This window comes from Heptranchias perlo, chromosome 3 (genome assembly GCF_035084215.1).
Source record: "Heptranchias perlo isolate sHepPer1 chromosome 3, sHepPer1.hap1, whole genome shotgun sequence".
Taxonomy (NCBI): domain Eukaryota; kingdom Metazoa; phylum Chordata; class Chondrichthyes; order Hexanchiformes; family Hexanchidae; genus Heptranchias; species Heptranchias perlo.
In genome coordinates, this window is record NC_090327.1 from 119209449 (window position 1) to 119236052 (window position 26604).

The window sequence follows — 26604 nt, forward strand, 5'->3', positions numbered from 1 at the left end:
CATGTCTGCTCCATCACCAAGACCGCCTACTTCCACCTCGTTAACATCGCCCATCTCCACCCCGTCTCAGTTCATCTGCTGAAACCCTCATCCATGCCTTTGTTACGTATATGCTTTCCTGGTTGGCCTCCCATCTTTCACCCTCCATTAACTTGAGCTTATCCAAAACTCTGCTGCCCCTATCCTAACTTGCCCCAAGTCCCGTTTACCCATCACCCCTGTGCTCACTGACCTACGTTAGCTCCCCGTCCTGCAACACCTTGATTTTAACATTCTTATCCTCGTGTTCAGATCCCTCCATGGCGTTGCCCCTCCCTATCTCTGTAACCTCCTCCAGCCTTACGACCCTCCAAGATTTCTGCGCTCCTTCAATTCTGGCCTCTTGCACATCCCCCATTTTCATCGCTTCACCATTGGCGGCTGTGCCTTCAGCTGTCTGGGCCGTAAGATCTGGAATTCCTTCCCTAAATCTCTCTACCCCTCTCTCCTCCTTCAAGACACTCCTTAAAACCAAGCTTTTGGTCACCTGTCCTAATATCCCCATATGTGGTTTGGTGTCAAATTTTGTTTGATAATGCTCCTGTGAAGCGCCTTGGGACTTCTTACTAAGTTAAAGGTGCTTTATAAATGCAAGTTGTTGTATGTGGGAAGCTATTTTAAGGAAGTCAGTGTTTTCATTTTTGAACACTTCCTATCCATTGTGTTCAATCTTTCCCTTTTGCCATCTACTCAGTTGTGCATGGAATACTTAGTGTACTGGGTGCTGCTAGAGACGCTTAATTTACGGAGGAGGAAATTAAGAACAACCTCATGTTTCTGATGACCATTTTTAAGACATGGACCAACTGATATCATCTACCACATGAGGCCATACGAATGCATGCAAGCCATTTAGCCTTAGGCTTAGGTGGTTGATAACACAGCTTCACTTACCCAAACTGTTTTGCTTGTGCTGGAAATTTAGGGATAATGCTGCAAATAAATAATCATTGCCTGAGACAATGGGCTTTGAAAGAATGTTTTGCAGTGCATGGATAAGATGAACCCCTAAATGAACTGGTCTCAGGAATTGGAAGTACAATTTCAAAATTTGTGGAATGGGCATGTAATTGGCAAATGAATTTCAATATAGATAAGTGCGAGGTGATACATTTTGGCAGAAATAATGAGGCCACATACTGCTTGGAATATAAGAGTCTAAATGGGGTAGAGGAGCAGAGGGATTTAGGTGTGCAAATCACTAAAAGTAGCGACGCAGGTTAATAAAACTATTTTATTGAAAAAAATATCAATCCAAGCACTAAGGTTCACTTCTCGAGGGATAGAATTGAAAAGCAGAGAAGTTGTGCTAAACTTGTACAGAACCTTGGTTAGACCACATTTGGAGACCGTTCTGGTCTCCACACTATAAAAAGGATATAGAGGCACTGGAGATGGTGCAGAAATGAGAGGTTATCCCTTTCAGGAAAGATTCAATAGGCTGGGGCTCTTTTCTATATAAAAAAAAGAGCAGATTGAGGGGTGACCTGATGGAGGCCTTCAAGATTATGAAAGGGTTCGGTCGGGTAGATGTCGAGATGTTTCCACTTGTGGTGGAGACCAGAACTGGCAGCCATAAATATAAGATAGTCACTAACAAATCCAATAGAGGATTCAGGAGAAACTTCTTCACCCAAAGAGTGGTAAGAATGTGAAACTTGCTACCACAAGGAGTAGTTGAGGCAACTGGCATAGATGCATTTAAGGGGCAGCTAGATAAACACATGAGGGAGAAGGGAATAGAAGGATATGTTGATAGGGTTGGATGAAGAAGGGTGAGAGGAGGCTCATGTGGAACATAAACACTGGCATGACCTGTTGGGCCGAATGGCCTGTTTCGGCTGTACATTCTTTGTAAAAACTTTTGTACTTATGCATTGCAAGTTAACAGGAATCTGCACTTGTAGTACTAATGCAATGAATCTATACTCAATTTCTTAACAAAGCCATTCCCCTCAATATTAAACCCTCCTCAGTGTTTCAGTACTTTATGCATATGCATTTGTTCTAGTTTACATATTTAAAAGTACTATATTATACATATTTGCACGATATTGTGCAATAGATTCTGTACATGTATCTGGAGTTTTTGTATGTGGCACTTCATACTATCGAGACAATTAAAAGTCTTGCTTATAGCATATGATGCATTAAATATGCAGTGTATGTAAAGCACATGACAACATTTTAAATATGCTATATCAAAAAATGACACCCTTTTTTTCAATAGCTCAAAGAAACAATTTAGCCATAGTGGTGCACAGAAATATAGATCAGCAAAGCTTCTTAGATACTCACTGCTACTGAAAAGTAACTACTTGAAGGGCTGCACTTCACACCAATCACATTGCTGAATTTAGTTAGTTGCATCAATCGTCTCCCAGCTTGTCGATCCTCCTAATATCCCAATAGTTGTAACCGATGATATGTTTCTCCCAAGCTACTTGTTCACTTTGACTTTGAGGATATCCAAGTTACTTACTTGCTTTGTCACTTCCCTCAGAAAACTATCACCACCCTTGGTGAATTAATGCTTGCTTTTGTCATGCTTGAATCTACCTGGTTTTAGCGAATACTTGTATTTCCTTGTTCTGCTATCCTGTACCATATCTAATATCCCTGACTTTTTCAGTACTCAAAACACATTACTCCCTTTGTCAATCATGTTGGCTCCACAAAAATGCACTTTGAAAAAATTATTGGACATTGAAATGGACAAGAAGTGGAAGTACTTGTGAAACACATGTTGTAACACCCTCCTTAAAACCTTGGACCAAGATTATGGTCAACCCTCCTAATATTTCCCCCTTTGCTTATTGTCTGTTTTTTGTCTGATTACACCTCTGCGCGCAGTGCCTTGGGATGTTTTTCTAAATTAAGGGCACGATATAAATGCCAGTTGTTGGGGATGTAAAGAAAAACCTGGTGAAGAACAACTTTCTGAAACTTGAGTCTGTTGGGTAGCTAAGGAAATGGCAGTTTTATTGGGCTGGTAGAGTGGAAAACAACACTTTTGATGCTAAGTGTGAGCTGGAACAAGAAATGTAGGGTTTTAGCCAAGTTTGACAAATGTTTGCATCAAAGTCAAGTTCATCTGTAACTATTTTGAATTTTTCTGCTTATTTGATAGCCTGGAAATGATGTGCAAAGAAAAGTGTCTGAATTATTCAGTGTCTGGGCTTCATGTTGATTTGATTTTCACCACTACAACTCTGTTGTTTTCTGATGCATAACGGCCGTCATTAAATTCACTCCTAAATTGTAAAGTTCAGAAGTTGGTCCCCTACATTCTTGTGTTTCCCACCCTTACTGTGTATATACAATCCTTGTTTTGGAAATGTATATGCATTCTTGTTCTTCTGTTTGCACTATTAGCACATCAAAAAATATAAATAGCCCAGCTAATTGACCATTTCATATTAAATTCATACTTCCTGATAGCCTTGTCTTTTGGAAAAAGTGTTTATGTAAAATTAAGCCATCAAAGTTTCTATAGGGCAGTTTTCCAACTTTGGGAAGTCATCACCTTGGCTTGCAGTCCCAGGAATTCCTCCTTTTTGTCCTCTGTTGGTGTTACTTCATCATTGCCTTCTCCCCTCATCCTTGTTTTTGGTTAGTACCTGTAACTAGTTTCAGGATTTATTCTTGGTGGTGATTCTTCCAGCAATTTGCTACCAAAGTAACAGGTTCCATCAACTATCTCATTTAGGTGATTGGTAACACAGCCGAACAAACTGTTCTGCATATGCTGGAAATTTAGGGATAATGCTGAAAAGTTCACCCTACCATGTTTTCCCTGATATTAAATGCAGAGATCTCACTTTCCTGCTCATTGAAGAAGCACAACTCCAAATGGACTTCAAAGACTAATCATGTATGATCACACTTGTCATGAAAGAAAAGAAACATCAGAGTTCATTAGAACTTGCAGAAACTCCTGCAGCTCAGCTATTTAAGTACCTAAGTGTTTCAAAGTGACTTTGGATGGCAAGAGTTGAAGTGTCAGTTAATGCAGTCTCCCCTCGCAAGAATCACTACTCAACCAAGACCAGTCTTGGTGAGTATACTGGCACTGACTACAGCTGGTGTATAGTTGGCATTGTATGAATTGATTCTAAACCAGAGGTGTAAATTACAGCTGCACCAAAGCCCTGGGAGTGAGCCTTGGCTGGTGAGGATCCTATCCGTGCTGCTCTTGCAAGGGGAAGTCAACAACTGAAGATCTGTTTTTCTGAAACACTTCAAAAAAAAATGTTGATTCAACCTACTTACCTATGAAGGTTTTGGCTTTTCATAACCACACCACAGGGTTGGGTAAAACACATTTTAATCAAAGCACCATGCAGTTCTCTCCTGGTCCTCTTCGACATTACTAGTCCATTGACTTGTTCCAAATTGGCTGAGCATTGCGGATTATTATACATCTAAACTGGAATTCTCATGAGGTGACAAACCTGTTAGGGAAGATAAGGGTGTTCCTACTCATGCACATCTCAAATTTCATTTTCCACAGGTTTGGTGGACCTTAAATCACTTTTCCTCAGCCACTCCCAATGTTGATAACAGCTCAAAACTCAAGGGAGAACTTGGAACAAAGATAAATGAACATCAGGCCTGACCAGCTTATCCAGAGTCCCAGTGACACTGGAGTGTCATTTTCATTGCTTGTCATTCCATGTCTGAGCTAAATGTGATTAGTTACTTCAGAAAAGTTGGATAGAAGGTGGCTCTGTTGAAGGTTCTCTTGTTGATAGTTGCACCTTACAAAGAACTTGGGATCAGTTACTCCAACATCTCTTGTTGTGGACTATTCTTCACCTCTTGATAATATGCAAGACTACATTGTATCCAGCAAGCAGATTACTGGAAATAAGGGTCAATTAAAAATCTTTGTCTCTGTGAAGAGCAGGCTGGTGGGGAAGGGTGAAGAACAGCACAACTTTGGGCTCAGAGGCGATCAGGTTTTCTTACAGGAACCAATGTGAAAGCTCTGCGAAAATCGTGCAGTTGTCGGTAATTTGCAACAGTCTTGACCTAGGAGAAATGAACTGCACTCCAGGAGGTACTTCACTTATAGCTTTCCCATCAAATCTATAGTTCAAATTACAAGTTACATAGAGTATATAGTACTCTTCATAAAAATGTTGGAATGCTTTACAAGTGGAGGTGGGTACCGAGCAGGAAGTGAAGGAATGTGGCCGGTTAAATGAGACTGAAGGCATAGCTGAAAAGTTTTTAGACAGCTTTGAAGGTAAGAGGAGAAAAATAAGAAGGCATATTTGGTTTGGGGAGCTGTAGAAGACACGAGAATGGCTGAAAGATCTGATGGTAGAATGTACAGGGCAGGGAACCAACAGTAACCCAAAGCCAGAGGAATGGAAGGTGTTGATAAGGACATTTGGCTGGAGTGGGTTCCTAAATAGCCTGAAGGAAGTCTGCACAGTCATTTCAAAATGAGAATGAGAAGCATTAAACTGTTTTGTAGGGGCACCAGAATGCAGGAATGGGGCAGTGAAGTGATTTGCGTGCAGTAGAGAGCTGTGGTCTCATAGCTCTGGATCATTTTAAGCTTATGAAGGGTGGAGGCTGGCAAGAAGTAAGTTTGAGAAGTCATTTGTTGAGGTGAGCAAGGTGCCAATATGTAGGGGTGAAGTAGTAGTCTGTTTGGAGGTGGAAGAATGTGATGTTGGGGATGGGCTGGATGTGGGGCAGAAGGCTCTGCTCAGGTTTGAGCAGAAGTTTCAGGTCAACTAGAAATTGCATTCTGACTGAATATTCTTTTTGGGGAGCTACGCTGCAAGGTTTGAAGAAAAGGTCGCCATTTCTCGAGAGAGTTGCTGATGTAACTTCCAAGAGAAGCTGCTCTGCCCGAATGTGTATGATGAGATGTCCCTAAGATGGGTGTTTTACCTCTGGTTTTAAAACAGCTATAATAGGCAGCTGGACACCTGCAAGAATGTATCACCTGCAGCTATGTCCATCTCTGCTCATCAGCAACGAGTCCCAATCACTACCGCCCACAATTCTGGTAGGTTTGCTCCTTGAAGATTTAATTGGACCTACTTTAGACTGTTTGTTTAGTCAGGGGGTTGATTTTAAAATTTAAACAGCATAGAAAGATTTCACTTGAATCGTGGAGGATGTAGTCCTAGATTTCCACTGACCTTGTGTAAGCTCCAGTGACCATGGTTCAGCATGTGATGGTTAATTCTACATTTGAACTTTAAACATAAGGTAAAATGCCAGGTGATAACACGACTGGAGAAAGTTCCTCAGTAAGAGCTCCATGTGAAGGCTTGATGCAGTATGTAGTACAGAGATCCTAACTGATGAGAAATGCAGCTGCTGTCGCTCTTGTATTCTGGCTTAACTGTGGAGTTTTGGTTGAAGTCGCACGTCAGTGATGCTTGCTGATAGTTGATAACGTTTTTGTATTAAAATTACATACTAAATTGAAATTTTCCTCCTGAAACTGCAACACCTTTTCTTTTCTCTAAATAGTTGGCTTATTTTCCCTATTGCCAGTTTTTCCTTCCCCCTTACGACATTGACGCCCTGGAGGGCAGTATTGATGCCCTCTGGTATCCACCCGAGTGCCCATTACTCATGGGTGAGCCCAGGCAGTGATTGTATTCACCCACACATGGTGGCGGTATCACAGCTAAACCTCAATTGTGACATCCGGACTCCTGCACTTCCAACAGAAGTGGGAGCCATAGCAATTTTTTTTTCTTTTTCCCCCCTCCCCCGCCCCCCACCCGCAACAGGGTCTTCTTTCCCCGCTGATTCTGCCAAGCCCGTTCCCTTGGCTGTGGTTTCGCTAGTAGGTAGGGACAGTGGGAATCTCGTAGAGGCCACTTGTAGTAACCCACCACTGCTGGACCAGCTAATGTGACACAGGCTGGCGATTGAACTTGGAATCTTTGTTCTGTAAGCCTCAGCCACTCACTGGACAAACTTGTAGGGGAGCCTACAAATAGTTAGCTTTGAAGAACCGGAATTCCACCCACCCCCCAAAAACGTTTTATATCTGTGATTCTAAGTCATATGTGACAAATAAGTGTCATCTAGAATTATCTTGAATGCAAAAGAGTTGCAGAGTGAGGTTACTGCTCATAGGCTGATCAGTTAAGGAAACAATCAGTTTGCTTTTCTGTAGGTAGAAGTAACTGCTGAACCTCGTAAGCTGTTTAGAATATGAAGTGTGGGTCATTAATATTTTAATAGAAAACAGTTAACTTTTGTGTGAGCTTTTACTGCACGAATAGCCAGCTAAATAATCTTGGAATGGGTTTCATGTGAACTAGATAAATTGATTTTTCTTGTCCTTAATGGGTCTGCGAAGGAATTGATTGTACTCAAAGAACCTTGTATCATGCAAGGTGTGTCATGCCATATGTAATCTTTCTCCAGTGCCCTTCTTTAGTGAAGAGATTAGTCAAAAGTCTGCTTAGAAACCTATAGGGTCGCGACCGGTAAATCTACATAATATCCTGGTTAATCACTTATTTTTCAAGTGCCTTCTCTAAGTGACTTCAATTCTTGAATTTGTTGCAGGAATCTTACACTTACAAGGACCCCATCACTGAATTTGTGGAATGCCTGTATGTGAATTTTGATTTCGATGGTGCTCAGAAGAAACTGCGAGAATGTGAATCGGTGAGTTTCTTTTCAACACTTGAGTTTTACTGTATTATTAGTCTTACATAATTTCTACACAATTATGAATATTTCAGAATCAACAATAACGTATCCTGTTTTAAAAAAAAATTCTCCATTTCAATTCCTGTATGAAAGGAGCATTACTGAATTAGTGCGTCAGTTGGTATTTGGGAGCTCTTCGGGGGTGTTGACGTACAGGGAATACATTAATCCACCTCTAGCTTTCCATTCCCCACCCCCCTTTTGGTTAGATTTCTCCTGTTTGGCATGGTACTAGGGTTGTACTTAACTGACGGAGAATGCAGTTCCAGCAGGGCCGGATGGACAGTGCCCAATTCCTTGTTCAGAATGAATTCCTGACTACCTCACTGTACTTCATGCAGCAAGGCTCGAGAAGGGGGTCTAAAATTTGGCCAACCTAAATTAGGCTGAAATGACCAACATCTTGCAAGGATTAGGGCGCTAAGGTGCTTGAGCTATCTGGGTTCATTAAATATTGTATTAAATTCCTTCAATTTTAATGTAGTACATGAATGTTGCCATGTGTTCTTAATTGCTTTGCACATTACCACCACTCTCAGTTCACCACACGACTTGATGTGTGAATATTCTGCAATAGGAGGTGAGACTGCATCAGCATAGCCTGGAGATGAAATATACATTACTAAATGTGTGCTGTATTGTCGGAGGTGCCGTCTATCAGATGAGACATTAAACCCCGAAGCCCCGTCTGCCCCCACAAATGGATGTAGAAGATCCCATGGCACTATTCAAAAGAAGAGCAGGGGGAATTCTCCCTGGTGTCCTGGCCAATATTTATCCCTCAACCAAAAACACTAAAAGCAGATAATCTGGTCATTATCACACTGCTGTTTGTGGGACCTTGCTGTGTGCAAATTGGCTGCCGTGTTTCCTACATTACAACAGTGAGTACATTTCAAAAGTACTTTGGGATGTTCTGAGGTCGTGAAAGGTGCTGTAAAAATGTTAATTCTTTATTAGATTTGAAAATATGATCCAACGTTATTGCTTGATATGAACTGACTTATGGATAAAATATCATCGGTGGGATAAAATTACACACGTTATGTCCTGAGACTCCTGTCAACTGAGTGTTTGCTATAAATTCCTGACTGCTTTTTGTCCACATTATAGCGTATGCTGCAGGCTGCAGTAATTGCATTTAAGCACAAAACTTTGCATTGTGTCTAAAATGTTTCTTTAAGCCTGAAAAAGCATGATAGTTATCAGTAATTTTGTAGTTTACATAGTCAGTGCCCGCGAGTAGTGCGTCAGCATGTGGCAACTTCATTTAAATTATATTTATGAAAATCCTTATTATTGGACCAATTTGGGTTAATCTCCTTCACATGCTTAAACTAAGACTAACTTTGTCAAGATAATTTATTGGAAAATTATGGGTGAGTAATGGTGGTTTCAGATTTAATTAAAATCATAGCAAAAGTCCTGAATATGTCTTGTGTGTTTGTGGGTGCGACACTCTCTCTCGTGTCTCTCTCTCGTGTCTCTCTCTCGTGTCTCTCTCTCGTGTCTCTCTCTCTCTCGTGTCTCTCTCTCTCTCGTGTCTCTCTCTCTCTCTCGTGTCTCTCTCTCTCTCTCGTGTCTCTCTCTCGTGTCTCTCTCTCTCTCTCGTGTCTCTCTCTCTCTCTCGTGTCTCTCTCTCTCTCTCGTGTCTCTCTCTCTCTCTCGTGTCTCTCTCTCTCTCTCGTGTCTCTCTCTCTCTCGTGTCTCTCTCTCTCTCGTGTCTCTCTCTCTCTCGTGTCTCTCTCTCTCTCGTGTCTCTCTCTCTCGTGTCTCTCTCTCGTGTCTCTCTCTCTCTCGTGTCTCTCTCTCTCTCGTGTCTCTCTCTCTCTCGTGTCTCTCTCTCTCTCGTGTCTCTCTCTCTCTCGTGTCTCTCTCTCTCTCGTGTCTCTCTCTCTCTCGTCTCTCTCGTCTCTCTCTCTCGTCTCTCTCGTGTCTCTCTCTCTCTCGTGTCTCTCGTCTCTCTCTCTCTCTCTCTCTCGTGTCTCTCTCTCTCTCTCTCTCTCTCTCTCTCTCTCTCTCTCTCTCGTGTCTCTCTCTCTCTCGTGTCTCTCTCTCTCTCGTGTCTCTCTCTCTCTCGTGTCTCTCTCTCTCTCGTGTCTCTCTCTCTCTCGTGTCTCTCTCTCTCTCGTGTCTCTCTCTCTCTCGTGTCTCTCTCTCTCTCGTGTCTCTCTCTCTCTCGTGTCTCTCGTCTCTCTCGTGTCTCTCGTCTCTCTCGTGTCTCTCTCTCTCTCTCGTGTCTCTCTCTCTCTCTCTCTCTCTCGTGTCTCTCTCTCTCTCTCTCTCTCTCGTGTCTCTCTCTCTCTCTCTCTCTCGTGTGTCTCTCTCTCTCTCTCTCGTGTGTCTCTCTCTCTCTCTCTCGTGTGTCTCTCTCTCTCTCTCTCGTGTGTCTCTCTCTCTCTCTCTCTCTCGTGTGTCTCTCTCTCTCTCTCTCGTGTGTCTCTCTCTCTCTCGTGTGTCTCTCTCTCGTGTGTCTCTCTCTCTCTCTCTCGTATGTGTCTCTCTCTCTCTCTCTCTCTCTCGTGTGTCTCTCTCTCTCTCTCTCGTGTGTCTCTCTCTCTCTCTCTCGTGTGTCTCTCTCTCTCTCTCTCTCTCTCTCTCGTGTGTCTCTCTCTCTCTCTCTCTCTCGTGTGTCTCTCTCTCTCTCTCTCTCTCGTGTGTCTCTCTCTCTCTCTCTCTCTCGTGTGTCTCTCTCTCTCTCTCTCTCTCGTGTGTCTCTCTCTCTCTCTCTCTCTCGTGTGTCTCTCTCTCTCTCTCTCTCTCTCTCTCTCTCTCTCTCTCGTGTCTCTCTCTCTCTCTCTCTCTCTCTCTCGTGTGTCTCTCTCTCTCTCTCTCGTGTGTCTCTCTCTCTCTCTCTCGTGTGTCTCTCTCTCTCTCTCTCGTGTGTCTCTCTCTCTCTCTCTCTCTCGTGTCTCTCTCTCTCTCTCTCTCTCGTGTGTCTCTCTCTCTCTCTCGTGTGTGTCTCTCTCTCTCTCGTGTCTCTCTCTCTCTCTCTCTCGTGTCTCTCTCTCTCTCTCTCTCTCTCGTGTGTCTCTCTCTCTCGTGTCTCTCTCTCTCTCGTGTCTCTCTCTCTCTCTCTCTCTCTCTCTCTCGTGTGTGTCTCTCTCTCTCTCTCGTGTCTCTCTCTCTCTCTCTCTCGTGTCTCTCTCTCTCTCTCTCTCTCTCGTGTGTCTCTCTCTCTCTCTCTCTCTCTCTCGTGTGTCTCTCTCTCTCTCTCTCTCTCGTGTCTCTCTCTCTCTCTCTCTCTCGTGTGTCTCTCTCTCTCTCTCTCTCTCTCGTGTCTCTCTCTCTCTCGTGTCTCTCTCTCTCTCTCTCTCTCGTGTCTCTCTCTCCCGATACGCAATCACCTCCCGTGTGCTCATTTAATAAGAATGTAAGAAATAGGAGCAGGAGTAGGCCATACGGCCCCTCGAGCCTGCTCAGCCATTCAATAAGATCGTAGCTGATCTTCTACCTCAACCCCACTTTCCTGTCCTGATCCCCATATCCCTTGATTCTCCTAGAGTCCAAAAATCTATCTGCCTCAGCCTTGAATATATTCAACGACTCAGCACTCACAGCCCTCTGGGGTGGAGAATTCCAAATATTCACAACCCTCTGAGTGAAGAAATTTTTCCTCATCTCTGTCCTATATGTCCGACCCCCTTACCCTGTGACACTGTTCCCTAGTTCTAGACACTCCTGCCAGGTGAAACAGCCTCTCCGCATCTATCCTGTCAGAATCTTATACGTTTTAATGAGATCACTTCTCATTCTTCTAAACTCCAGAGAGTATAGGCCCATTTTACTCAATCTCTCCTCATAAGATAGCCCTCTCATCCCAGGAATCAATCTAGTGAACCTTTATTGCTCCCCCTCTAAGGCAAGCATATCCTTCCTTGGGTAAGGAGACCAAAACTGCACAGCACTCCAGGTGTGGTCTCACCAGAGCTGTATATAATTACAGCAAGACCTCCTTACTCTTATACTCCAACTCCCTTGCTATAAAGGCTAAAATGCCACTTGCCTTCCTAATTGCTTGCTGTACCTGCATGTTAACTTTGATTCATATACAAACGCCTCCAAGTCCTTCTGAATAGCAACGTTTCTAGTCTTTCACCTTTTTAAAAAAAAATATATTCTGCATTTCTATTCCTCCTACTAAAGTGGATAATTTCACATTTCTCCACATTATACTCCATTTGCCACCTTCTCGCCCCCTCACTTAACCTGTCCATATCCCTTTGCATCCTCTTTGTGTCCTCCTCACAACATACTCTCCCACCTAGCTTTGTATCGTCAGCAATCTTGGACACACTACACTCAGTCCCTTTATCTGAGTCATTGATATATATTGTAAACAGCTGAGGCCCAAGCACCTCACTAGTTACAACCTCCCAACCCGAAAATTTATCATCTCCCCCTGCGCGCTCATTAGGGACCAGACGATCTCAGTGTTCTCATCATCTCTAAATGAGATAGCTGAAATGGATCTAGGAATTGCTGAACTTATTGGAATGTCATGAAAGCTGAAAAAATTCAGCAAGATTGGGCTGCATACTACAATGTGAATTTTTAAAAAATCATTCTTGGGATTGGGCGTCGCTGGCAAGGCCGCTAGTTACTTCCCAGCCCTAGTTGCCCTTGAGAAGGTGATGGTGGGCCGTCGCCTTTAACCTCTAGTCCGCGTGGCAAAGGTGAACGAGTAACTCTGGCTATTTGGTTATAAACATCTCTGTTAATGAATGTCATTGGAATTCTGAGTTTTACAAATGACAGACTGTTCCTGTATCACACAATTGTAGTAACCAAGGCTGGAAGTGTGACCTGATGATGTCGAATAAAATTAAAATAGAGACATTTAAAAAAGATCGTAACTCCAGTAATTGCAGCCTCAGGAGACGATGCTTTTAATGGGTTCGGAGTGCTCAGTTTATGGATTGTCGAGAGCATTTGGTTTTCCAAAATGAAGAGCTGAAAGTAAGTGAAATAAATGTGATTCCACGTGCTCCTTTCACCGGCACTTCAAATATTTCAAATATTTTGAAGAGGAGCTAATGAGCAGAACTCATGCTGGGGCTGTAATACTAGCCAGTAATATCCTCTACAGTCAAGGTAGCCTGTAACCCCAACCACACAGCACAACATTTAGCACTTTTCCTCCACAATTTACACCAGTAAGAAATAAACAATATGCATGACATTCACATTTTGCTATCACCTCAGAAGCAATATTAATTTTTCACAAACCATATCAGGAGTGTTCTCTGATTATGGCTGGTGTGGCAGTTCTAAGGGCAACAGGATTCCAGGTGACAGATCATCGAGCTATCAAGACCGGCCAGAAAGCCAAATTTATTCTCGCCAGGGGAAAAAAAATCAAGGGGGAGAAGATATGAATTGAGTTTTTAAAATAACAAAGGAAATTCATAGCTCGGATGCAGCATTTTTTTTTCTTTTGCAAGATCATTGGACTTGATTATAAGTTGAAGAAGCCATGAGCCGAGTTCTGAGGATAAATTTTACATGGTTGTGAATTCTGCCGACTCAGTGGAAGGATTTAAAGAAGTACTGGGCGTGTTTCTCTTTTAGCAGGGAGTCAAAGCATATGGGCTGGAGGTGAGGAAAAAGAGTAAACTGTGTCTAGAATGGGACCTGGGTGGGCTAATCTAATTTATAATGCTGATGGGCACTGATTCCAGTTTTGTTGTGTCTTAAAAATTCTAACTCTAAAAGGCTGTTTCTTGTGTGAGCACTGACAAAGCACTTAAACAGACTCGGTCTTCCCAAGATTGGTCCCTTTGACGTTGGGTTTAATACTAGCCTGCTATGATCATACCCAGTTGTTGTTCAGATGCAAAGAAGTTGCTTTCAGCCAGGTCGTAGGACCACTGCTAGATGCAGTGGTATCTCACTGTTTCTACAAGAACCCTTCCATAGTAAACTTGGGATTGTTTTGACTGAGCTTACAGATCCGATCCATACCATACTGTTCCATTCACCCTATTAAGCAGCATCATTTGAACGTTTTTTAAAGATACAATTTATTTTGAGAGTAAGAATAAAAAAAAAGACGCCACAAGCAGTCTTGATTCCAAATGTAGTGAGTTCTTGATCCTGGCAAAGCTGCTGAAGGTGCTGCTGAACTGAAGCTGGATTGTACTGATTTGGTACAGAAAATAATTGGGGCCTTTACTGTGCGATGGTGGTGGCTGCAATTGTACTGCTAATTTGGGCAGTTAAAGTGACTTGATTGTATTGTTTCACCTTGAGTTGTAATTTTTAATTCTCCAAGTTTTATCCTTTTCAGTGGACTCTGGCGCTATCCTTGCACCTCAAAGCTCTTTGCAGGCAGTGGGTTAGCACATTATTTGATCTCGGATGAGAGTTTAAATCCTGTCCGGCTAAAAGTTGCTCTATTAGTTGACTTAGGGGTCCAACATGCCATGGGTAGTCGAGCCAGCTTATTATGGACGTGGGCCAACGAGACCAAACTGACCGTCATTTGCTACAAGTTGCCACCCTAGTCATACGAATGGCTGGATTGGGAATTCGAACAGTTCAGACTGGTTCATTGATGGAGAGGAGTGGTCTGTGATTAGATCCAAGGCACATTGTGGGACCAAAGTAAAGGTAGCTTTACTCTGTGTCTGACTCAAGAACACTTGCTGGCAGATTTTTATCCAAGTTGAAAATGTATTCCGTTTCCAACACTGATAGCCATTCCCTCGGCCAGTACAAAATTCAGCAAAATAGTTTCGTTATAAATCTGAAATTGGGAGAGTACATGAGTGGAAATATGATGCTCACCGCTGCTGTATTAAAGATGGCTCAATTTATATATTCATCAGTAGGAAGTGTAGGTCCAGCCAAGAACATGTTTGTGGTGAGCTGGATACTCCATTCAGGAGCTTAGAATTGCCCTGCTACCAGCATTCTGTTGGGCTTGGCAAAACCCACTGTGCATATGGTATGCAGGCTGAGACATTTCGCTTCAAGTTTATTCTCTTTAGTGGAGAGTTTTTGTTGCATGACACTTCAAGATTCATTTTATAAGATGGGAAATATGTCTAAGCAGTTGAGTTGGGGAGCAAATTGGATTGAATACATTGAGATTTAATGAGTGTGAAGTGCATTTTATATATTGTGTGTGTATATTTGTGAATGTAACAAATAATTCATCTGTTTTCCTTATGGGCTTGACAATAATTGACTGCATTTGTAAAACATTAAACTTCACCTGAACCACCAGACCTGGTGTACTGAAACCAAGGCAACTGGTTTGCAGTTCTCATGGAAAATGGATGCAGTCACACAATGTAACCACAGTAGTAATCTTGGGAAATTCTCTAATTCTGTGTGACTCCATCGTTTGGAGCCAGAGGTCCTAATTGTAAGTGAGTGGAATCATAAAAGTGGACCCCCAAAACACTGGTTAAAATCCTGGAACCTGTAATAGTGAATTAAAAAAATATATATATTCATTCTCGTGTTGTGGACATTACTAGCAAGGTCAGCATTTATTGCCCATCCACTAGTTGCCCCTTGAGAAGGTGGTGGTGGGCCGCCTTTTTGAACCGCTGCAGTCCATGTGGTGAAGGTGCTCCCACAGTGCTGTAAACTGTAAACCAGCGACTGATTCTAAGTCTATAACATTATAAGGTCGTGATTCTGGGCATTGTGAGACTGCAGTCTGGTTCCATTTCAAAACTGAAATAAGAGTTAAATATAGAACATGTTCGACAGTTCTGTGTGTACAAGACAATAAGTATTTGCAGTTTTGTGAAAATGCAGTCATTGATGTATATTTCTACATTACATTTTGAGAGGAAAGTCAACAAAATGATGTGCCAGTCTGTTGGAGTTAATTCATGGTTATACCAAAGGTAAACATGATTAAAATTAACGCTTTTTTGAAATCCTAGTAGATCCCCAGTGGTGGTGCTCTGAGTAGTCGGGGTCCTGCAGTGATTTTTGATGTATATCCTAGAAATAACATTAATAGCACAACAATTGTTACCCACGTAATTCTGAAAACGGAAAATCGCAAAAATGGACTTGCCCACAAAATTGGCCAACGCGTGTTAGAAATGCCTGTAAGGTGTTTCCCCAGGAGGCCCACCCTTCTGTTTGGAGCCTGGGCATTAGTTGAAAATTTCGCTTGGAGGTCTCTATTTCCAGCTGCTCTTGACAAATCCTGTGTGTAGGAGAGATTCGTTTACAGTCCCCGACAACCTAAACATGCCAGCAATTATCACATGGACTCCTGGAGTAAAAATATTACATACCTGACTGATACTGAAAGATAGCAGTATCTGAAATATATTTGCAGTGCTGTTTACTTGCCACTTCAGCAAGTTTTGTAAAGATACAAGTCACATTGTTATCTCCCAAAAACTCTTGGGCACAGTTTTTTTTTAAGAAGGGTTACAGCATGGAAGGAGGCCATTCGGCCCATCGAGTCCGCGCCGGCTCTGTGCAAGAGCAATCCAGCAAGTCCCACTCCCCTGCCCTATCCCCGTAGCCCTGCAAATTTTTTCCATTTTCAAGTACTTATCAAGTTCCCTTTTGAAGGCCATGATTGAATCTGCCTCCACCACCCCCTCGGGCAGTGCATTCCAGATCCTAACCGCTCACTGTGTTTAAAAAAACGTTTTCCTCATGTCACCTTTGGTTCTTTTGCCAATCACCTAAAATCTATGTCCTCTTGTTCTTGATCCTTCTGCTAATGGGAACAGTTTCTCTGTATCTACTCTGTCTAGACCCTTCGTGATTTTGAATACCTCTATCAAATCTCCTCGCAGTTCCAAGGAGAACAACCCCAGCTTCTCCAGTCTATCCACATAACTAAAATCCCTCTTCCCTGGAATTATTCTAGTAAATCTCTTCTGCACCCGCTAAGGCCTTCACATCTTTCCTAAAGTGCAGTGCCCAGAACTGGACACAATACTCCAGTTGTGGCCGAACCAGTGTTTTATAAAGGTTCATCATGATTTCCATACTTTTGTACTCTGTTCCTCTATTTATAAATGATGTGGAGATGCCGGTGATGGACTAGGGTGGACAAATGTTAAGGAGTCGCACAACACCAGGTTATAGTCCAACGGCTTTATTTGAAATCATAAGCTTTTGGAGCTTTGCTCCTTCGTCAAGTGAAGTGAGGAGGAGTTGCATAAAGGCACAGCATATATGCAAACCAAGAGCAGGAAGCTAGAGAAACTCTGCATCACCACCAGCAGCAACCAAGCCTCCCCTGGTACCACGGTTGCAACCACAGGGAAGTCCATCGTCAACTTGTCCGACCACACCCTTCAACCAGACGAAATCGAAGTTTTCAGCCGAGGGCTCCATTTCTGCCCCACCACCAAAATGGACCCCATCGGTCTCGCGGCGGACACATAGGAATTCATCAGGAGAACGAGGCTCCGGGAATTCTTCCACAAATCCCAAGATGTCAGCAGCGAACCCAATGAAACAATCAACGATCCGGAACAGCAGACAGAGGGATCCGCGGTACAGCAACCGAAGAAAGAGTCAAACTGGACCCCTCTGGAGGGTCGCTGCCCTAAGCTTGACATGTATGCTCAAGCTGTCAGGAGATGCGTCAATGCCAGATTCATCAGCCGCACTCAAGACAGTCCAGAATGTCACCTGAGCACAACGCAACGCCATCGACGCTTTCAAGACCAACTGCAACATTGTCATCAAACCAGCGGACAAAGGAGGAGCCATCGTCATACAGAACAGAACGGACTATTGCAAAGAAGCATACCGACAACTGGACAACCAGGAACACTACAGACGGTTACCCGCAGATCCGACCAAAGAACACACCCACCAGCTCAACAAACTGATCAAGACCTTCGATCCAGACCTTCAAAGCATCCTACGCGCTCTCATCCCACATACTCCCCGTGTGGGAGACTTCCACTGCCTCCCAAAGATACACAAAGCCAACACACCCGGACATCCTATTGTATCAGGCAACGGAACCCTCTGAGAACCTCTGGATACGTTGAGGGCATCCTGAAACCCATCGTGTAGGGAACCCCCAGCTTCTGTCGCGACACTACAGACTTCTTACAAAAACTCAGCACCCACGGACTAGTTGAACCAGGAACACTTCTCACCACGATGGATGTCTTGGCACTCTACACCAGTATCCCCCACGATGACGGCTTTGCTGCAACAGCCTCAGTACTCAACACCAACAACAGCCAATCTCCAGACGCCATCCGACAACTCATCCGCTTCATCCTGGATCACAATGTCTTCACCTTTGGCAACCAGTTCTTTACCCAAACACACGGAACAGCCATGGGGACCAAATTCGCACCCCAATACGCCAACATTTTCATGCACAAGTTTGAGCACGACTTCTTCACTGCACAGGACCTCCAACCAACGCTATACACCAGATACATCGACGACATTTTCTTCCTATGGACCCACGGCGAAGAATCACTGAAGAGACTACACGATAACATCAACAAGTTCCATCCCACCATCAAACTCACCATGCACTACTCCTCAGAATCTGTTTCATTCTTGGACACACGAATCTCCATCAAAGACGGGCACCTCAGCACCTCACTCTACCGCAAGCCCACGGACAACCTCACGATGCTCCACTTCTCCAGCTTCCACCACAACCATGTCAAAGAGGCCATCCCCTATGGACAGGCCCTGCGAATACACAGGATCTGCTCTGACGAGGAGGAACGCGATGGACACCTACAGACGCTGAAAGACGCCCTCGTAAGAATGGAATATGACGCTCGACTCGTCGATCGATGGTTCCGACGGGCCACAGCGAAAAATCGCATAGACCTCCTCAGAAGACAAACACGGGACGCAACCAACAGAGTACCCTTCGTCGTCCAGTACTTCCCCGGAGCGGAGAAACTATGCCTTCAACATGTCATCGATGATGATGAACACCTCGCTAAGGCCATCCCCACACCTCCACTACTCGCCTTCAAACAGCCACCCAACCTCAAACAGACCATCGTTCGCAGCAAATTACCCAGCTTTCAGGAGAACAGCGTCCACGACACCACACAACCCTGCCGCGGCAACCTCTGCAAGACATGCCAGATCATCGACACAGATACCACAATCACACGAGAGGACACCACCCACCAGGTATGTGGTTCATACTCATGTGACTCGGCCAACGTTGTCTACCACATACGTTGCAGGAAAGGATGCCCCGGAGCATGGTACATCGGCGAGACCATGCAGACTCTGCGACAACGCATGAACAGACACCGCACAACAATCGCCAGACAGGAGGGTTCCCTCCCAGTCGGGGAACACTTCAGCAGTCAAGGACATTCAGCCTCCGATCTTTGGGTAAGCGTTCTCCAAGGCGGCCTTCGAGACACACGACAACGCAAAATCGTCGAGCAGAAATTGATAGTCAAGTTCCGCACCCATGAGGACGGCCTCAACCAGGATCTTGGGTTCATGTCACACTACATGTAACCCCACCTGACGTAGTGTCATCCAGACTCAAGTCGTAGTTGGCTTGTTCTCCGTACACAGATGCGGCCGGACCTGCTGCGATTTCCAGCAAAAAAAAAGTTACTCTGTTTTTAATACAAACCCCAGCATCTGCTACATTTGACCCCTGGTGACCCCACCTCAGTATTCTTGGATGTAAGATTTCCCTGACTAACCTGTTTGAACACTCCTTTGATTGCTGTGATTATCTGTCTGCCGAGGTGTGATAAAGGGCAGTTAGAAAGATTATCTGTAATCTCCATGCATTGTTCTCTGACTATGTATGCTGTGCCTTTATGCAACTCCCTCTCACTTCACCTGACGAAGGAGCAAAGCTCCGAAAGCTTGTGATTTCAAATAAAGCTGTTGGACTATAACCTGGTGGTGTGCGACTCCTTACATCTATTTATAAAGCCCAGGATCCCGTATGCTTTTTTAACCACTTTCTCAACCTGCCCTGCCACCTTCAACAATTTGTGCGCATACACCCCCAGATCTCTCCGTCCCTGTACCCCTTTTAGAGTTGTGCCTTCCAGTTTATATTGCCTCTCCTCGTCTACCTGCCGAAATGTATCACTTCGCATTTTTCTGCGTTAAATTTAATCTGCCATGTGTCTGACCATTTCACCAGCTGGTCTATAGCCTCTTGAAGTCTATCACTATCCTCCTCACTGTTTACTACCCTTCCAAGTTTTGTATCATCTGCACATTTTGAAATTGTGCCCAGTACACCCAAGCCCAAGTCGTTAATATATATCAAGAAAAGCAGTGGTCCCAGCACTGACCCCTGGGGAATACCACTGTACACCTCCCGCCAGTCCGAAAAACAACCGTTCACCACTACTGTTTCCTGTCCCTTAGCCAATTCTGTATCCATATTGCTATTGCCCCCTTTATTCCATGGGCCGCAGTCTTGATGATAAGCCTACCATGCAACACTTTATCAAATGCCTTTTGAAAGTCCATATACACCACTTCAACTGCATTGCCCTCATCTACCCTCTCTGTTACCTCGTCAAAAAACTCATCAGGTTAGTTAAACACGATTTGCCTTTACCAGATCGCTGCTGGCTTTCCCTAATCAATCCCCACTCGTCCAAGTGACTGTTAATTCTGTCCCAGATTATCGTTTCTAAAAGTTTCCCCACCACCTAGGTTAAACTGACTGGCCTATAGTTGCTGGGTTGATCCTGACACCCTTTTTTAAACAAAGGTGTAACAGTTATTTATATTAGAATGTTTCTAGCCCTCCTTTCCCATCGTGGATTTACAGCATTTGCTTCAAACGAAACTACTTCACACATTTTTCCCCCGCATAAGCTTTATTTATTTCATCATTTAGATTTTTTTCCTCTTCCTTCCCACAGTGGACTTGTAGTTGTTGCTGAAGATGTCATTGGTGTGGCACTGAAGGGAGAGGCCTTCCCTACGTTGTCAAGCCTCCAGTGAGCAACGATAGTTAACTAAAAGTTTGGGTATTGAAAAAGTAAATGATACATATTGCTCCCATTCCCATTAGTTTAATATGCCCTGTTGAAAAGGCTGAAGGATTGTTTCAGCCATTCCAAGGTTGGAAGGCAGTCCTGGCTGCTGGAGTATCAAAGCTGGTTTATTCTTGCCACAAAGACACCTCACTGTCCAACTTGGCACAAAAGTATTTTTCCACTCCAAGGTCCAATGAGAATCGTGCATGAGCAGGACCTGTTCATGGGACTGCACTCGAGATAGTCTAATATTTTTTGAATAGGATTAATGTGAGTGATGTAGAGTTTGTTGGAAATTGGTTGCAGGGACTGAGAGCCTTTGATGCAGTGAATCCTCTATGTAGACCACTTCAGCATATGTTCTTTTTGATTTGACAAAATTTGTGTCTGCTACCAGTGCTCCGGAGACCTGCTAACTCGTATTTAGACGGCATGCCTTACTGCATCATGCTGTTTAGCTCTCGGGTAGCTTGTCGATAGGGGTCTATGACATTGCAGTTTAATCAATCAGGGAAATCTTCTGGATGGCTTACCATGTTCTACTTCATGGTAATGTTTTTTTCCAGTTTAGATAGATTTTTGTTCGGCAAAGGTATTAAGGGATATGGAACCAAGGTGGGTAAATGGAGTTAAGATACTGATCAACCATGATCTAATTGAATGACAGAACAGGCTCGAGAGGCTGAATGGCTTACTTCTGTTCCTATGTAGCAGTGTGAACACTTGTGGAAGCAGTTTCTCAATGCATACACATGTGTACATCATCCAGTTTACAACACAGAAGACACCCATTCAGTCTATGCCGCCTCTTGAGTTGAACAATCTAGAACTCATACCAATGCCTTACTGTCTTCCCATGGCCCAGTGCAGTCCCCACCACTTAAACCGTCCGCACTTATCACGGACAATTGCCCTGTATTGGGTAAACGGCACTAACCATTTGCCATTACCATAGGAGTCAATTACAAAGATACTGCTTATAATGTATTAAGCATGCTGATACTTCAGGCAGTTCAATAAGGTCTTTGCACTTTATTAATTCCCTGTGTTCAAAAATTTATTTTTAAACATATTAAATTTTTTATTGGCCTTCCCTGCTGTTTGTAAATACTGGTAGTCTTTCAGGTTTTTCTGCATAACTAGTTTCTCATGCCTTGCATCATTCTGGTTGATTTTTGTATCTCCTCACTCTTCCCTTGGAGAACAGTGTGAAGTAGTGGGAGGATTCGCAGGCTGATTAACAGTCTGACGGGCCGTGACGTGAAAGCTCCTTCCATGGCCGTAACCATCTTTATACCAGCTGATAGGGGGTTAGTCCTATACAGTGGGACAGTTTTATGGGCTCCCACAAACCATATGATGATGGAGAGGCCACCACACCCAATGCAAATATACTGGTAGACATCAACCCAGAATTCAGAGCCGGGGCTCCGGCCTCCACTCGCCGGGGCTGTCTGGACCTCCGGCCTCCAGTGGGGTTCAAACCCTGCACCTACTGACTCAGAGGTGGGAATGCTAACACTGAGCCAAAGGTTCACTTCATCATCCTGGTGAATCAATGCTGTGCACTCTGGCTTTAATGTAGTTATGGTTGGAGTGTGAGCAACTGTTGCTTTTATCCTTTCTCTTTTTTTTCATCAAAGATTCAGCTTTTCTTATCCTACTACTTTAAATCTTAGTCAGTGAGGCTTGTGACGCGAAACACGTTTGAAATATCCTTTTTGTAAAAGTTGATTCTTAGAGCCGTTTAAGAAATGTTGCCGTTCTTCCCCTCACTGCAATGATTGTGTATAATGGGCATCTGGGACTCTACCCAGGATACACTGGAATCAAAAAGCCTCAAACAGGTACCAGCAGTGATTACTGCACCCTACTTTGCCCTCCTAAGGAACATAGGAAGCAGAGTAGGCCATTCAGCCCCTTGAGCCTGTTCCGCCATTCAGTTAGACCATGGCTGATCTCTGTCTTAACTCCATCTACCTGCCTGGGTTCCATAACCCTTAATACCCTCACCTAACAAAAATCTATCAATCTCTGTTTTGAAATTTTCAATTGACCCCCAGCCTCAACAGCTGCTTGGGGGTATTGAGAGCAGGTAGATTATGGGGCATGAAGCGTGGAAAGTGGGTCTCTTTCTCTCTGAGCTTTATTTCCGTACAATATTAAATCCTTAAATGAAACTGCAGATGTTTCAAATGGCATTTCTTTGCCTGTATTTTGAAGGGTTTCTCCTTTTGGGAGATGGCGCAGGTGGTTGGTTGGAGTGGAGTCAAGTGATGGGTGGTTGGAGTGGAGTCAAGTGAGAGGAGAGGGAAAATCTGAGATCTTAAGTCACATGTTATACAAGAGAAATATTTTGAAAATTGTGAATCATTTTTCTCCCCTTATTAAGATCACAGACCCTGAAAGACCATCAGTAAATTCAAGGAAAATGCCAATTATAGAAGCTGCGAGTTGAATTATTTCAGTGATGTAGTGGTAATTAGGCTAGTTGGAAATGGTACTTCAGCTCTTTATATAGCTGGTTGTTATTAAAAGACTAACATAGTGGCTTAGTTCCAGTAAATATTGAAGTTAGACATTTTATGCCATAATTATGTTAGGCTAAATTATGTTACATTATATTTCAGCCTCATAAAATATACCCAGCCAAATATTTTTATCCATTTAATATGTACACGTTGCTGTATCATGCGATGGGAAAGTAAAAGTGATGGTGCACATGTTTTATTACCATAATTATTACCATGGTATGTGCAGGATAATAGCAATGAGATGCAACAGCAGTATTTCAATCTCTAATAAATGACATCCTTAGCAAAGTGGTTTAGAAACACACACAGAACTGAGATTGAATTTCAGTCTTACAATAAATGCATGGTGTTAAGTTTGTTTTTTTTGAAAACAACAATCAGTTTTCAATGAAATTGCTGTAATCTTTGCAATGGCCTTGAATGCTGTTGAAGTCATATGTACCTTTTTTGGTTTGGTATTTAGCGTATTTCCATTTGCTGGGTGCAATTTCAGTGTGTTGAGGCTACCATTGATTGGATATCTAGATGCTGTGTTTTAAGTCTTACGATTACCATAGTCTTTACCAAACAGCTAATGCCCAAGTTGTCAGTTTGTCGGAATTGTTTGAAATGTTCACAACCGGTTTGAGACAACATGACTCATTGTAAACTAGATTATTGCTCTTGACAACAAGTCAGGACTGCTTCTGAGTTAGTTTTATTGGAGGGTTCCCCTTTAGTTACATAAGAACATAAATAGGAACAGGAGTAGGCCATACGGCCCCTCGAGCCTGCTCCGCCATTCAATCGGATCATGGCTGATCTTTGACCTCAACTCCACTTTCCTGCCCGATCCCCATATTCCTTGATTCCCCATGAGTCCAAAAATCTGTATCTCAGCCTTGAATATATTCAACGACTCAGCATCCACAGCGCTCTGGGGTAGAGAATTCAAAAGATTCACAACCCTGTGAGAAGAAATTCCTCCTCATCTCAGTCTTGAATGGCCAACCCCTTATCCTGCGACTATACCCCCATTAACTAGACAGGGATTGTTTCCTCTGGCCAGACTCTAGCCAGGGGAAACAATCTTTCAGCATCTACCCTGTCAAGCCCCCTCATAATCTTATAAGTTTCAATGAGATTATCTCTCATCCTTCGTTGTACTGCCTCCAAGGCAAGTATTTCCTTCCTTCGATAAGGAGACCAAAACTGTATGCAGTCCTGCAGGTGAGGTCTCACTAAAGCCCTGTACAACTGTAGTACCCTTGTACTCCAACCCCCTTGCAATAAAGACCAACATGCCATTTGCTTTTCTAATTGCCTGCTGTACCTGCATAATAACTTTTTGTGTTTCTTGTACGAGGACACCCATTTCTCTCTGAACATCAACATTTAATAGTTTCTCACCATTTTAAAAATGTTCTGTTTTTCTATTCTTCCGACCAAAGTGAATAACCTCACATTTCCCCACATTATACTCCATCTGCCGCCGCCTTGCCCACTCACTTAATCTGTCCATATCCCTTTGCAGACTTTGTGTGCTCCTCACAGCTTACTTTCCCACCTATCTTTGTATTGTCAGCAAACTTGGATACATTATTCTCGGTCCCTTCATCTAAGTCATTAATATAGATTGTAAATAGCTGAGGCCCAAGCACCGATCCTTGCGGTACCCCACTAGTTACAGCCTGCCAACCTGAGAATGACCTGTTTATCCCTGCTCTGTTTTCTGTCCTTTAACCAATCCTGTATCCATGCTGATGTATTACCCACAATCCCATCGTGTGACCCCATCCAATCGAATGCCTTTTGAAAATCCAAATATACCACATCCCTTGGTTCCCCTTTATCTACCCTGCTAGTTACATCCTCAAAAAACTCAAATTTGTCAAACATGATTTCCCTTTCATAAAACCATGTTGGCTCTGCCTAATCATATGATTTTCGAAGTGCTCTGTTACCACTTCCTTAATAATGGATTCCAGCACTTTCCCGACGACCAATGTTAGGCTTGTAGTTCTGTTTTCTCCCTCCCTTCTTGAATAGCGGGTAACATTTGCTACTTTCCAGTCCACTGGGACCATTCCAGAATCTAGAAATTTTGGGAGATCATAACCATCATTATATACAGTTAGATTCAGTCCCCTCAGTGCCCGCTATTCGAAGAGCAGGGGAGTTCTCCCTGGTGTCCTGGTCAACATTTACCCCTCAACCAAACATTACTACAACAGATTATCTGCTCATTGCTGTTTGCGGGACTTTGCTGTGCGCAAATTGGTTGCCACGTTTCCTACATTATACCTGTGACTACACGTCTAAAGTACTTAATTGGCTGTAAAGCTCTTCAGGACGTCCTGAGATCGTGAAAGGCGCTATTTAAATGCAAGTTCTTTCTCAGCATGTTAACTGTGAGATGTTGGAAAGCTACTGAGAGGATTGCTCGAGAGTTGCTCGTATCTGCACTGTGATGGCATATAGTATATCACATAGTCCATCATAATTGTGAAGAAATGGTCATCAGTTAGAGTACTACTTTGAAAAGACTTATGTAATCTTGATTATCAATCCAAGTCATGTGAAGCTATTAACTGAGTGGAATAGATATAACATTTGCTGTACCTTACCAATAAAGCTTATTATCTTATATTTTAACAATTTCAAATTCCTGACCCATTTGCACCTAGATTCTATACTTGCACTCAATCGGGAAACAGTATATGTACTTGGTCTGCAGTGATTTACGAAGTGCGGGGTGTTCTTCTGTTTATCGTTTCTCCACAAACATGTAAGACTTTAAGGGGCAAAGTTGAATTAACAAGATTTTAAATGGCTCAAATAAATTACGTGTTTTCACAGTGCTTAAGCACGTGTATGTGGTGTCGTCATATTGGGAGACAATTGCCAGGTTTACATTTAAACTTGCAGTAGAACAGTTGTAGAGATATTTTCTTGTCCCATTGTTTCCATCCAGCTAGTCTCTCTTCACTATTAGAAACCGTATATGCTTATTGCTGCAGGTAGTTGATTTTTCAGAGTGATAGTCCAGCATTTTGGAAGCAGGACACAAACTCTACTGCATGGGTAAAATGCCTTTGTTAAATGTGAAGAGACACAGACTTCATTTTTTCCAGGTGACTTTTTTTTAAAACCATATATTCCTATTTGGTGTAACTAATTGTGTAGAGACCAATAGGTATTCATACTTTAGGCATTATTGATTTGTGGTCCCTGCAGTATTGTGTTGCTGGTTATCCAATCTTCAATTCTACATTTTCAAATTAGCTTCGTGTGATTGTGTTGCAGTGAAATTCTTGGATTGTTCACAACCGTATTCCAAAAGCAACTTGCAATGAGTCAATCTCCTGTAGTATTGTACA

General features: G+C 43.1%; 1 protein-coding gene across 1 annotated transcript in view; it reads left to right on the forward strand.

Moving 5' to 3' along the window:
• Nucleotides 1–26604, forward strand: part of LOC137319851 (eukaryotic translation initiation factor 3 subunit E) — a 157813-nt gene that overhangs the window by 71804 nt on the left and 59405 nt on the right. The window contains exon 9 of the mRNA XM_067981769.1: nucleotides 7597–7698. Within this exon, the coding sequence (XP_067837870.1) occupies nucleotides 7597–7698 (102 nt within the window). The remainder of the gene's footprint in view (nucleotides 1–7596; nucleotides 7699–26604) is intronic.